Source organism: Odocoileus virginianus, chromosome 29 (genome assembly GCF_023699985.2).
Source record: "Odocoileus virginianus isolate 20LAN1187 ecotype Illinois chromosome 29, Ovbor_1.2, whole genome shotgun sequence".
NCBI classification, from domain to species: domain Eukaryota; kingdom Metazoa; phylum Chordata; class Mammalia; order Artiodactyla; family Cervidae; genus Odocoileus; species Odocoileus virginianus.
Genome location: NC_069702.1, coordinates 3,950,880 through 3,963,114, shown reverse-complemented (window position 1 = coordinate 3,963,114; position 12,235 = coordinate 3,950,880). Strand labels below are relative to the sequence as shown.

General features: G+C 37.6%; 1 protein-coding gene across 15 annotated transcripts in view; it reads left to right on the top strand.

The window, feature by feature from the left end:
* The window catches only part of CLOCK (clock circadian regulator), a 128,485-nt gene that overhangs the window by 87,228 nt on the left and 29,022 nt on the right, over window positions 1-12,235 (top strand). For all 15 annotated transcript variants that reach the window (XM_070458065.1, XM_070458067.1, XM_070458070.1 and 12 more), the window contains 6 exons: window positions 2,092-2,205; window positions 2,342-2,460; window positions 4,234-4,316; window positions 4,526-4,632; window positions 7,411-7,558; window positions 8,146-8,221. In XM_070458065.1, the coding sequence (XP_070314166.1) occupies window positions 2,092-2,205; window positions 2,342-2,460; window positions 4,234-4,316; window positions 4,526-4,632; window positions 7,411-7,558; window positions 8,146-8,221 (647 nt within the window). The remainder of the gene's footprint in view (window positions 1-2,091; window positions 2,206-2,341; window positions 2,461-4,233; window positions 4,317-4,525; window positions 4,633-7,410; window positions 7,559-8,145; window positions 8,222-12,235) is intronic.

Sequence of the window (12,235 nt, the reverse complement as noted above, 5' to 3'; positions counted from 1 at the left end):
GAATCTTCAATTATGTAGAACACTAACTGTTCAACAGTTGAGATACACATACACACACGTAAGTATGTGTGAATGTATGTTTTTGATAAGAATAGATAGCCTTTCAGAAGAAGTTGAGAAGAGTTAAGAGACCAGGAGAATACATTTGAAGCCTATTTATAATTGTTAGAAAACCAAATTTTTATGACACGACTAAGGGACTACTCTAGTCTTTCATCTGGGAGAAAGATTTGGGTTGGATATAATGATGCAGAAGCCAGTTATACGCCTGTAAACCACAATATTTGAAGTCAGTTCAGTTCAGTCGCATTCCACTCTTTGTGACCCCATGGACTGATATACAAAATAAAGTTATTTCCACAGATGAAAAGGATGTTTCATGCAAAAGGAATGAACATGATTTAAAACAGAGGGGAAATTGCTAGGAAAATTCAGGATTCTCCAAATAGGTCATTTGTATAGTAATGAAGGTAAGGTAGTACAAGTGATGTGTTTGTGTCTAGAGAAGGAGATAAAGCCTAATATTTCATCCTTAACAGTTTGGCTTTTGTTTTTTACTTAGTGACAAGCCAGCAAAAAGGGGATTTGTGTGGTTTTGTGGTTCAAAAAGAAAATCTCTCTGGTGTAAAAATTTGGAAAAATGACTAGACTTGAGATTAAAAGGACAGCAGTAGGAGTAAGGATGGAAAAGAAAGCATGCCTATGAGTGTTGAGGTGAACTCAGGACTTGGTGTTAGGCACTGGTGTCAGAACAGTTAGAGATTGTCAGTGGGGAAGGTTTTAGGCAGAAGGTAAGAGTTTGAACCTTCAAAGTTCAGTGATAAAGCCATTGATAATAATAACAGAAGAGTTTGGGTTGGATACTGTAAGTGAAGAGAGGTGTTATTAGTCCTTAAGTGCTGAAATAATAATGATGAAAATAATACTAATCTAAGAGTAGTAGGCAAGGCTGAGTCTTGAGTGGCAGGAGTGTGGAGGCATAGAGAATACATTTTTGCAGTTACCTAGATGCAGGGTCATTTACATCGGTACCAAAATGGTGGTACTGGCTGCTCATGTGGAAAAAATGACTCATGAGAGCGTTCTTGGTGTAATAAACAGCAGATCCTGGTTACAGACTTAGTTTTTGAGCTGGTGATACAAAGAGAGAACAAATTGAATGATTTCTACCTAAGGAGATAGGACAGAGGGGAACGACAGCTGCCTTAGGAAGAAAGAAGGAAAAATTCACTTTCAAGTATTTTGAATTTAAGTTACTGATGGAACAGTCAGGTACAGATGTCCTGAAAAATAGTGATATGAGACTTGGTCTTACATAAAATGTTAAAATTGGTATGAGAGATTTAGGAGTAAATAAGTTTGTCAATGCTGGTAAGTTTGTAAAGCAAAATAGATTACAACCAGAAGAACTTTTGTGAATGTCTGTAGCTTGTTGACTGATTAATAGAAGGGATAGAAATAGTCAGTAAGGCAGGAAGGTAAGTTTCGTGCTATGGGAGTGAAAACACGTGAGTTTTAAGAAGAGGTAGAAACAATGAAGAGCGTTTTCTGGAGAAGTGTGAGGGCAGAAGCTGTAATACATGACGTTAAGGAAGGTGAGCACATGGAAACTAGAGCATGTGATGAGAAGGAAAGGGGTCTGTGTTACTAAAAGAATAGCATGAATAAAGACCCGAGTAAATGTAAACGTAGACAGTAAGGACCCAGAGAAGAACGTGTGTGCGTGCTAAAGGAACGGATCGTTCTGGTGGTCCTGGAGAAGGAAGATGGGGAAGACTGTTTAAAGTAGAGACAGAAAAACTGGAATAGGAAGCAAGACCTTTCTTTGAGATTAGAGGGATGAATGACAAGGAAGGACAAGTAAAAATGGAGGAACATGGAGTTACTTGTATCAGAAGATCTGTCTTCCTTATTAAGGACAACGTGAGATCATCTAAAGAGACTCTGCTTTTATGGACTAAACACAATGCCACTGAGGACCTCTGTATGAGAAAATAGTAACTGTAAACTTACACAGCTGTTAGAATCTTACTGTGTGTGGCCTCTTGATGATAAATCACAAAATACATTATATTTTTTCTCTTATTTCAGCAAAAAATCAGTTAGAATTTTGTTGTCATATGCTTCGAGGAACTATAGACCCAAAGGAGCCATCTACTTATGAATATGTGAAATTTATAGGAAATTTCAAATCTTTAAACAGTGGTAAGTTAAAGTCCTTCTCTTACAATGTATTTTCACTTGGTATTCTTTTAAGCTCTTAGAGACAAATGTTTGAGTATCAGTAAAAACTAGATTTTTACTGGAGTAACTGATGATATTTATTTCCTTATTGCTTTAGTATCCACTTCAGCACACAATGGTTTTGAAGGAACAATACAACGCACACATAGGCCTTCTTATGAAGATAGAGTTTGTTTTGTAGCTACTGTCAGATTAGCTACACCTCAGTTCATCAAGGTATGTTTCTGTTTCCCAGAGGGGTTTCACTTCATATTATGGGACCTATCTGTTTTTTTTTTTTATTGTTTCCAGATACTTAATGTAAACATTAAAGTAGTAATGGCCATGAGTCATTAAACATGTATGATCATCATATTTTTGAAGCAAATAATGGGTTATCAAAGCACTCATCAAATTATAGAACTAATTTTTTGATAATATACCTTGTGTTGGGTTGGCCAAAAATTTCATTTGGGTTTGTGAAGTTTTTGGCTGTTAACCAATGGTTATATATCACCATTGTCCTGCTTTTGTGCAAAATTTTAAGGTGCTTTTGTTGTATAGTTCACAAATACATTAAAGGGGAAAGGCCAAAGATCACCTTTGAAATTTTCTTTTGAAATACACAGGTGACCTTTTTGTTACATTGAATTTACCTTTTCAATTTTAAAATTCAATTAAATAAAATTAAATTCAATTTTATTTTTATATCCTGGGTCCAGGAAGTAGATGATTAGTGGGAAAGTCAGAAAATGAGACTTCAGTCACTGGAAAGTGGCTGAAAATAAGCCAGGCTAAGATTTTAAATTTAGGGAAATACCATAAGGTAAAGTACTGAATTAGCAGTTAGAGGATCTTAAACAAGTCTGACTCGACTTGTTTTGATCATAGGAAATAATGGCAGTGGTAACATGCTTTTTGCATGCTTACCACATGCTATTTACATGCATTATCTAATTTAATACTTACAAATGGTGGTATGATCACCATTTTTATATCTAAGGAAACTGTGGCTTAGGGAAGTTAAGTTACTTACTCAGAGTCACAGCTGTTAAGTAGTAGAACTGAGATTGATTCTAATTCCTTTTCTTTCTAAACCCAAACTCTTAATCACTACATTGTGCTGCAGAAGGTCATTCAAGAACAGGGCAGGTTGGAATACATTGTTGAGTGTGACTAGAGTCTGGGGTTACTGTGAGTGGAGGGAGGGTAGGGATGTTGAGAGATGAGATTAGAAAAGTAAGCAGATGCTGGCAGTGATATGTTTCTTTCTTTGTTGTTTGTTTCTCCTTGTTTAGATTTTGTCCCAATGGAATGAGCAGCCATTAAGATTTTCTGTCAGGGAAATTATACAGTCATGTTAGAGTATTTATAAGGTCATTGTGGCCAGAATAGAAGATGAGTTGAAGGACAAGGAAACTTGTTTGGAATACTTTGCAATAATGTGAGCCAATGGTGGCAACTAGAGTCTAAACTAAGACCCTGAAGATGGATGGGATTGACTAGATTAAAAAAAAAAAAAAACTTAAGAGGGTGAAACTGAAAGGATTTAGTCGTGGCTGTTTAGATGGTGAAAGGTGAAAATGAGTGCATCGTGACTATTAGATTTTAGACTTAATGGCACAGTACAGGTATGCCTCCATTAATGAGATGGAACATTATGTAACTGGATGTGAGGATTAAAATAGTTGGTTAATTTTAGAACATGTGGAGTTTGTGGTACATGGGAACATGCAGACAGAAATATAGAACTATAATTCAGGAGAGAGATTAGAATGAGATTTTATAGGCATGTGAGTGAATACAGAAGTGTGTGGACTGAGAAATACTCCCCGAGAAGCCTGCATGTGTTTATTGCCACATTCCTTAGTACTAGGAAATAAAAGCTTTTTTTTTTTTTTTTAATGTTTAGGGAAAAGTTAGCTAAAAATGACTTATACAGCTAGCAATATTTAGGAATTTGCTGAGTACACAGAAAAATATTTCTCAATTTTAATTATTTATTTGTAGGAAATGTGCACTGTTGAAGAACCTAATGAAGAGTTTACATCTAGACATAGTTTAGAGTGGAAGTTTCTATTTCTAGATCACAGGTAACTCCCATTCTTAAATTCTATAAAAAGATTAATCATTATAATTCTTGAAATTATTGGATTTCAAAGACAAACTTTTTCTAGTCAGGATGCTCAAACTCGTTATCCATTATTTAAAAAATAAAGTTTCCTCCCAAAATTGGTTTGTAGTTGAGTACTTTTTATTAATGGAAAAAGTCATGATATTGATTGTTTTGTATGTAATTTAGGGCACCACCCATAATAGGATATTTGCCATTTGAAGTTCTGGGAACATCAGGCTATGATTACTATCATGTGGATGACCTAGAAAATTTGGCAAAATGTCATGAGCACTGTAAGTAGATTTTAATACTTTGGGTGGTAATACTTTTTTTAATCTGTAAATAACTATCATATTAATAGGAGGTGGTAAAACAGACCATTTTTGTATGTTTGAAATGTATTGGAAAGATTTCTTTTGTATGCATAACTACTTCTAATAGGAATCCTAGATCAAGTCTAAATTAAACTTCCTCCCATTTAACATATTTCAATCTATAGTAGTAAGTACAGTTTTATAATATGGCATCTAATAAACATTGTTTTGAAGTATAGAAGTTTTATATCCAGAGTAAGAGAAGTAGATTACTTTGAAAATTGTAATATTAGAACACTATTTCATGAATTTTTATTTCCAGGCATGTGAGTCTGCATAGGAGGTAATGCCACATTTAAAGAATCTCTTTTAGAAAACTCAGTGAGTGCTTCATTAATGTTACCTGCCATTGTTATGTTAACAGAAGGAACGTTACCATCTCATTTTGCCCTGTTCTGAACAACTTACATGTATTATTTTCATTATTCATAATCACAGTTATATAATAGAAAGTAGGTACTGTTATTATCTCCACAAGTAAACTGAGACACCGAATGTCTAACTAATTTACTTACAGTCCCATAACATTGGTGGCAGACATCAAAACGTCGACAAACAATAAATGCTGGAGAGGGAGTGGATAAAAGGGAATCCTTTTACACTGTTGGTGGGAATGCAGACTAGTACAGCCACTATGGAGAACAGTGTGGAGACTCCTTAAAAAACTGGAAATAGAACTGGTGTACAACCTAGCAATCCCACTGCTGGGCATACACACCGAGGAAACCAGAATCGAAAGAGACACGTGTACCCCAGTGTTCATTGCAGCACTATTTACAATAGCCAGGACGTGGAAGCAACCTAGATGTCCATTAGCAGATGAATGGATAAGAAAGCGGTGGTACTTATACACAATGGAATATTACTCAGCCATTAAAAAGAATGCATTCAAGTCAGTTTAATGAGGTGGATGAAACTGGAACCTATTATACAGAGTGAAGTAAGTCAGAAAGAAAAACACCAATACAGTATATTAACATATGTATATGGAATTTAGAAAGATGGTAATGACGATCCTACATGTAAGACAGCAAAGGGACACAGATGTGAAGAATAGACCTTTCTGTGGGAGAAGGTGAGGGTGGGACGATCTGAGAGAAGAGCACTGAGGCATGTCTGTTACCATGTGTGAGGCGGATGACAGGCCAGGTTCAGTGCATGATGCAGGGCCCTCACAGCTGCTGCGCTGGGACAGCCCAGAGGGATGGAGTGGGGAGGGCGGCGGGAGGGGCTTCAGGATGGGGGTGCACGTACACCCGTGGCCGACTCATCCCGACGTATGGCAGAAACCACCACAGTATTGTAAAGTAATTAGCCTCCAATTAAAAAAACAAAAAACGTTGGTGGCAGAGATAGGATCAGAGTCTGGACCTCCTCCTTTCCCACATGCTGTTTGTTCATTCTTTGTTTCAGAATTTGCCTCTCTGATCCTCCTGCCCAAATCTTTCCATCTTGAGTGTCCTCTAAAGCTTTATTAGATTATTTAATGTACCTTCATGTCTTAGGCTGGTTTATAAACTTCTCTCTATGAAAATAAAGCATGTTATATAATATCACTAGAAATATTTTTCACTTCAAGTGATATGGGCACTAGACTCCATGATGTATTAAAAAAAAATCTGACATCTCTATTAACTAGCTGGATAATTTTCGACAGCAATTTCAATTATGTAGACTTTGATTTTCTTATGAATAGTGATGGGTTGGAGGAGAGAGAGCGAACATGATTCTGGTCCAGCCTGTCTTAAGGTTTTGTCCACTGAATACCAGTCTATTAAAGATGAATTTTATGGTCAAAGAAAATTAGGTAAGAGTTCATAATCAATCTCCATTTTCCCAACACCAGAATCTTGACAGATTAGCATACTCAAGGCTTTGAGAAGAACAAATTTTCCCAAGTTAATTTAGCACAGAATCCATTTTTTGCTTAATATCTGCTAAAAGACTTTTGAACTTACAATCTGCAGAGAATGTTTTGAGAAATACTGCTTAAAATACTGTTTTGGGAAATCAGCTACTTAAAATAATTGAGTTTTTCTGATTTTGGTAAGTTAAGGTTTAGGAGTAAATGCCTCAAAAATGCTATACGTGGACTTCCTGGTGGTCCAGTGGTTGAAAATCCACCTGCCACCGCAGAGGACACGGGTTCAAGTCCCTGGCCTGGGCGACCCCACGTGCTGCAGGGAAGCGAAGGCGGTGTACCACCGCTGTGGGAGCCCGCGCGCTGGCGCCTGTGCTCTGCGCTGAGAGAAAGCACTCCAGTGAGAAGCCCGCGCACCACAACCGCAGCACAGCCTCAGCTCTCCCGAAACTGGAGAAAGCTTGGAGTAGCAGCGAAGACCCAGTGCAGCCAAAAAATAAAAGATGCTCTGTTTGCAGAGGGTGAGGGGTAGGGCATGGGGAGCAGAGCTCAGGTGTGACTACTTACTGCTGTTACCCTCAATTTATCTTAGCAGGAGAGGGTCAGTTGTGAATAATGTATTCTCAAGTATTTGGACACTTATTGTGTATGAAAAATACCTACGATCAGCAATAAAAGGTTGTAAGTTGGGTGCTCTGGAAGATTTGATATACTGTGTTATTGAAAAGCCAGAATTATGATGTGTATAGATAGATAGATCGATAGATATACATGTGAATGATACCTTTGGGTAAAAATCTAGTAATATGAATCAAAAAATATTTTTTTCTTCTTAGTAATGCAATACGGAAAAGGCAAATCTTGTTACTATAGGTTCCTGACCAAAGGACAGCAGTGGATTTGGCTTCAGACTCATTATTATATCACTTACCATCAGTGGAATTCAAGGCCAGAGTTTATTGTTTGTACTCATACCGTAGTAAGGTAATAATTCTTTTACAGAATTTCTGAATATGGAAACATTCATAATAATTCTGGAATGTAGTTTTATGTATGACTTATTAAGAAGTACAGAGTGATTTTTTCTCCATTTTTTCATATATATATTTTCAGTTTATTATTAAATTTACTTATAGGCATTATATAGAAATGAAGATACATAATTTCTGACGTAAGTGTTATGGTTTAGAGCAGGTGTTGTAACTGTCTTTTGTATGCCAGTCAGTCATGTGAAAGGAGAGCTGGAGGCAATAAAGCATACTGTTCCTTTATTTAATTCCTCTTGATTTAGGTCCTGTGTGGTCACGGACCATTTATAGTAGTACATTAGACTTTTTAGATATGTAAAAAAATGAAATTTGAATTCAGATACATTGTGTGTGTGTGTGTGTGTGTATACATATATAGATATAGTGCTATATATATATGTTTTAGGTTTTTTTTGGTGCATAGAAAATAGTCTGGCATTTGTGATGAACAAGTGAGATACATAATGAACATTGAATTGTTGCACCTCTGCAGTGTTTTAAATGAATGATCAAACACTGGAATTCTGTTTTTTCCGTTTGTAGTTATGCAGAAGTTAGGGCCGAAAGACGACGAGAACTTGGCATTGAAGAGTCTTTTCCGGAGACAGCTGCTGACAAAGTATGTACCCTACAGGTTTTTTAAAATTATTTCTTCTCAATGAGTAACAAGACTCAGTAATTTATATAAAAATTGTTTTTCAAATATTTCATTTACTTATAACTGTAGTATTTATTTTTATGTTAAATTTAATATTTTAAAAGCTCATGTGTTTTTAAAAAAGATTTGAAGGGCCTGCTATTTCGAGATCATTGTATGAGAGACGTGTAATCTCAGAATTAAACTAACATTTATTACAATCTGCTAGGCTCTGGTTTTTGTGTGAAATATGAAATGTCATTTATTTCTCAGACATTTTTATCTGCATATATATCCCCACTTTGAAAATATTAAAACTGAGCTTAAAGACTCATGACTGGGAAGTTATAGTCAGATTGTGAACACTGGTTTCTCTTTTCATTATATCAGGTAGAAATACAGTGTATTAGCTACCTGTTGCTATGTAACAAAACTTAATGATGTAAAATAACCTACATGTATTATCTCAATAGTTTCTGTGAGTCAGGAATCCAGACACAGTTTAGTTGGGCACTCTGCTTCAGAACTGGTCATGGGTCTGTAATCAAGGTTTCAGTCCAGGGTCCCTCACAAGCCTGTGATCAAGGTGTCAGTGGAGCCACAGTCATCTCCAGGTTCAGTCAAGGCAGAATCTCTTTTCAAGCTCACTTAGTGGTTGAAACGCGTATGAAAGCCACGACAGGGTACCACTTCATACCTGTAAGAATGGCTGTTATCAGAAAGGCAATAAGTAGCAATTATTGGCAAGGATATGGAGAAAAGGGAACCCTCATGCACTGCTGGTGGGATTGTAAATTGGTGCAGTCACTACAGGAAATACTATGGAAGTTCCTCAAGAAATTAAAAATAGTATGATCTAACAGTTTCACTTCTTAGTATTTACCTGAAGAAAACAAAAACAGTTGTAAAGATTTATATATCCCTGTGTTCATTGCAGGATTATTTACAGTAACTAAGATACAGAAACAACCTAAGTAAAGATGTGGTACATACATCTTGAATGGCAGAATACCATTCAATTGTAAAAGATGAAAGATTGCTATTTGTAACAGTATGGATAGATCTTAGGGGCATGATGCTAAGGGAAATAAGTCAAAAAAAGACAAATTATCTCACTTGTATGTAGAATTTAAAAAACAAAACAAATGAACAAGGAAACCAGACTCATAGAGAACAAACTGCCAATTGCCAAAATGAGGCATTGGGGTATGAGACGGGGCAGAATAGGTGAAGGGGGTTAAGAGGTATAAACTTTCCATTTAAAATATGCCATAGCGTAAGAAATATGGTCAATAAAATTATAAGTGCTTTCCTCAGAAAATATCTTTCATTAAAACATAATGGATCTTTTCCCTCTAAGCCATCATAGTCTTTTTGGAAAAATTCTCTCATGTGGGACCCATGAGAGCAGAGAACTTGTCTGTGTTATTTGCTGCTATATTCTCAGCATGTCAAGCCATGGAAGGCAATTCTTAAATTGAGATATGGAAGATGCAAAATTTATTAGTTTTAAGTGATTGAGCATTTAAATACATTACAAAGTGAGTGTGTGTCTAGTCCCCATACAAAGTTGTTACAGTCTTTTGGAATTGAAACAAAAATAAATGGGACCTAATTAAACTTAAAAGCTTTTGTACAGCAAAGGAAACCATAAACAGGATGCAAAGACAGCCCATAGAATGGGAGAAAACACTGGCAAATGAAGCAACTGACAAGGGATTAATCTCCAAAATATGCAGATAGCTCATGAAGCTCATTATCAAAAAACAAATGACTCAACCAAAAGATGGGCAGAAGATCTGAATAGACATTTCTCTAAAAAAGACATACAGATGGCCAGTAGGCACATGAGAAGATTGCTCAGCATTGCTCATCATTAGAGAATTGCAAATAAAAACTACAATGAGGGTATCACCTCACACTGGGCAGAATGTTATCAAAAAGTGACCATCAATAACAGCTGAAGAGGATGTGGAAAAGAGGGAGCCATCCTACCCTTCTAGTGGGAATGTAAGTAGGCACCACCACTACGGAGAACAGTGTGGGAGGTTCCTCAGCAAACAAAAAATAGAGCTCCCATATGATCCAGCAATCCCACTCCTAGGCATATATCTGCAGAAACCATAATTTGAAAGGATACATGCGCCCCAGTGTTCAGTTGCAGCACTATTTACAATATTCAGGCTATGGTAGCACCCTAAGTGTCCATCGATACAGATGAATGGATGAAGAAGTTGTGGTACATATATTACTTAGCCATAAAAAAGAAGGCAGCAACATGGATGGTCCTAGAGATTGTCATACTAAGTGAAGTGAGAGAAAGTATCATATTGCTTATACGTGCAATCTAAAAATGATACAGATCAACTTATTTACAAAACAGTCTCTCAGACTTAGAGAACAGACTTGTGGTCACTGAAGGGGAAAGATGGGTGGAGGAATAAATCAGGGGGTTGGGATTAACATATATGCACAGTATTCTATGGACTTCCTTGGTGGCTCAGAAGGAAAAGCGTCTGCCTGCAATTCGGGAGACCTGGGTTCAGTCCCTGGGTCAGGAAGCTCTCCTGGAGAAGGAAATGGCGACCCACTCCAGTATTCTTGCCTGGAAAATCCCATGGACGGAGAAGCCTGGTAGGCTGCAGCCCATGGGGTCACAAAAGTTGGACACAACTGAGCGACTTCACTTTCACTTTCACAGTATTATATATAAGACAGATAATCAACAAGGACCTACTGTAGAGCACGGAAAACTCTACCCAATACTCTGTCATAATCTATGGGAAAAGAATTCGAAAAAGGATAGATATATATACAGAAATCACTTTGCTGTAAGCAAAAATTAGCACAATGTTGTAAATCATCAGTACTCCAGTTAAAAAAAATCAGGAAGGACAGTACTGAGCCAGGAGTAGAGAAACTTTAATTCAGCTACTTAGTGAGGAGTAACACAAGGTGAGTAAGTGACTACAGCGAGGAGAGATAGTGAGTGCCATGGTGTGATAATGTGGCGTTCATAGCTGTGAGTTTTGGGAAAGGTGGAAGGGAAAATGTTCAGGCCAGAGCAGTAGGAGGACTTCTGTTCTACCTCCAGAGCAGAGGTCTGAAGGTTGAGAGAAAGGAAACTCCCACTGCCTAAGAGACTTATAAGGAAAGTGGTATCGTTCGGGGGTAGGGATAGGGGGGGTCTGGGTTTTAGTTAGAGGATGCCAATGAAGGAGTGTTAATAAGTGAGGTTGAGAATAGAGCTTTGGCTGCTTAGGGAAACTGAAGGCAGGCAGAAGGGTTTCAGGAGCTGGGGAGGGTGGGAGATGGAGACAAAACAGGATGTGGAGAGGGATTAGAGTGCAGGACAGGGGGCATTGTGTCACATAACCCTTTTTTTCCTTTTGTGATAGTAGTGATTTTGAAATCATATTTATTTATATCTGTGTATACACATACATCACCTTCTATGTAGCTTCCCTGAAATAGGGAACCAAGTATTGTTGCTTAATTCACTGTTGTATATGGAGGTTCTTTGACGGACCCTCTCTTTGACACTTTGCTCCACTATAATGAGCAAACAGAAGATGGGTATATTTATATACCTGGTATGTTAATAGGTGGGCTTCCCTTGTAGCTCAGCTGGTAAAGACTCCGCCTGCAATGCAGGAGACCCCAGTTCGATTCCTGAGTTGGGAAGATCCCCTGGAGAAGGAAATGGCTACCTACTCTACTATTCTTGCCTGGGAAATCCCGTGGAGAGGAGACTGGCGGGCTGCAGCCCACAGGGTCACAGAATTGCAATGACTGCGTGACTGAGCAGGGCACAGCATGCTAATAGGCAGAGTTGCACATACGGTGGTGGCAAGTGTTTTCATCTGTGTAAGACAGAGCTCTCTGTGCAGAGAGAGGGAGAAAGAGGTTTAAGAACATTTGGAAAGTATGGAATAACTGTGGAGAGTAGGAAAAGGAGCCCACCAGAAAACGTAATGTTTCTGCTTAGTGTTAGGT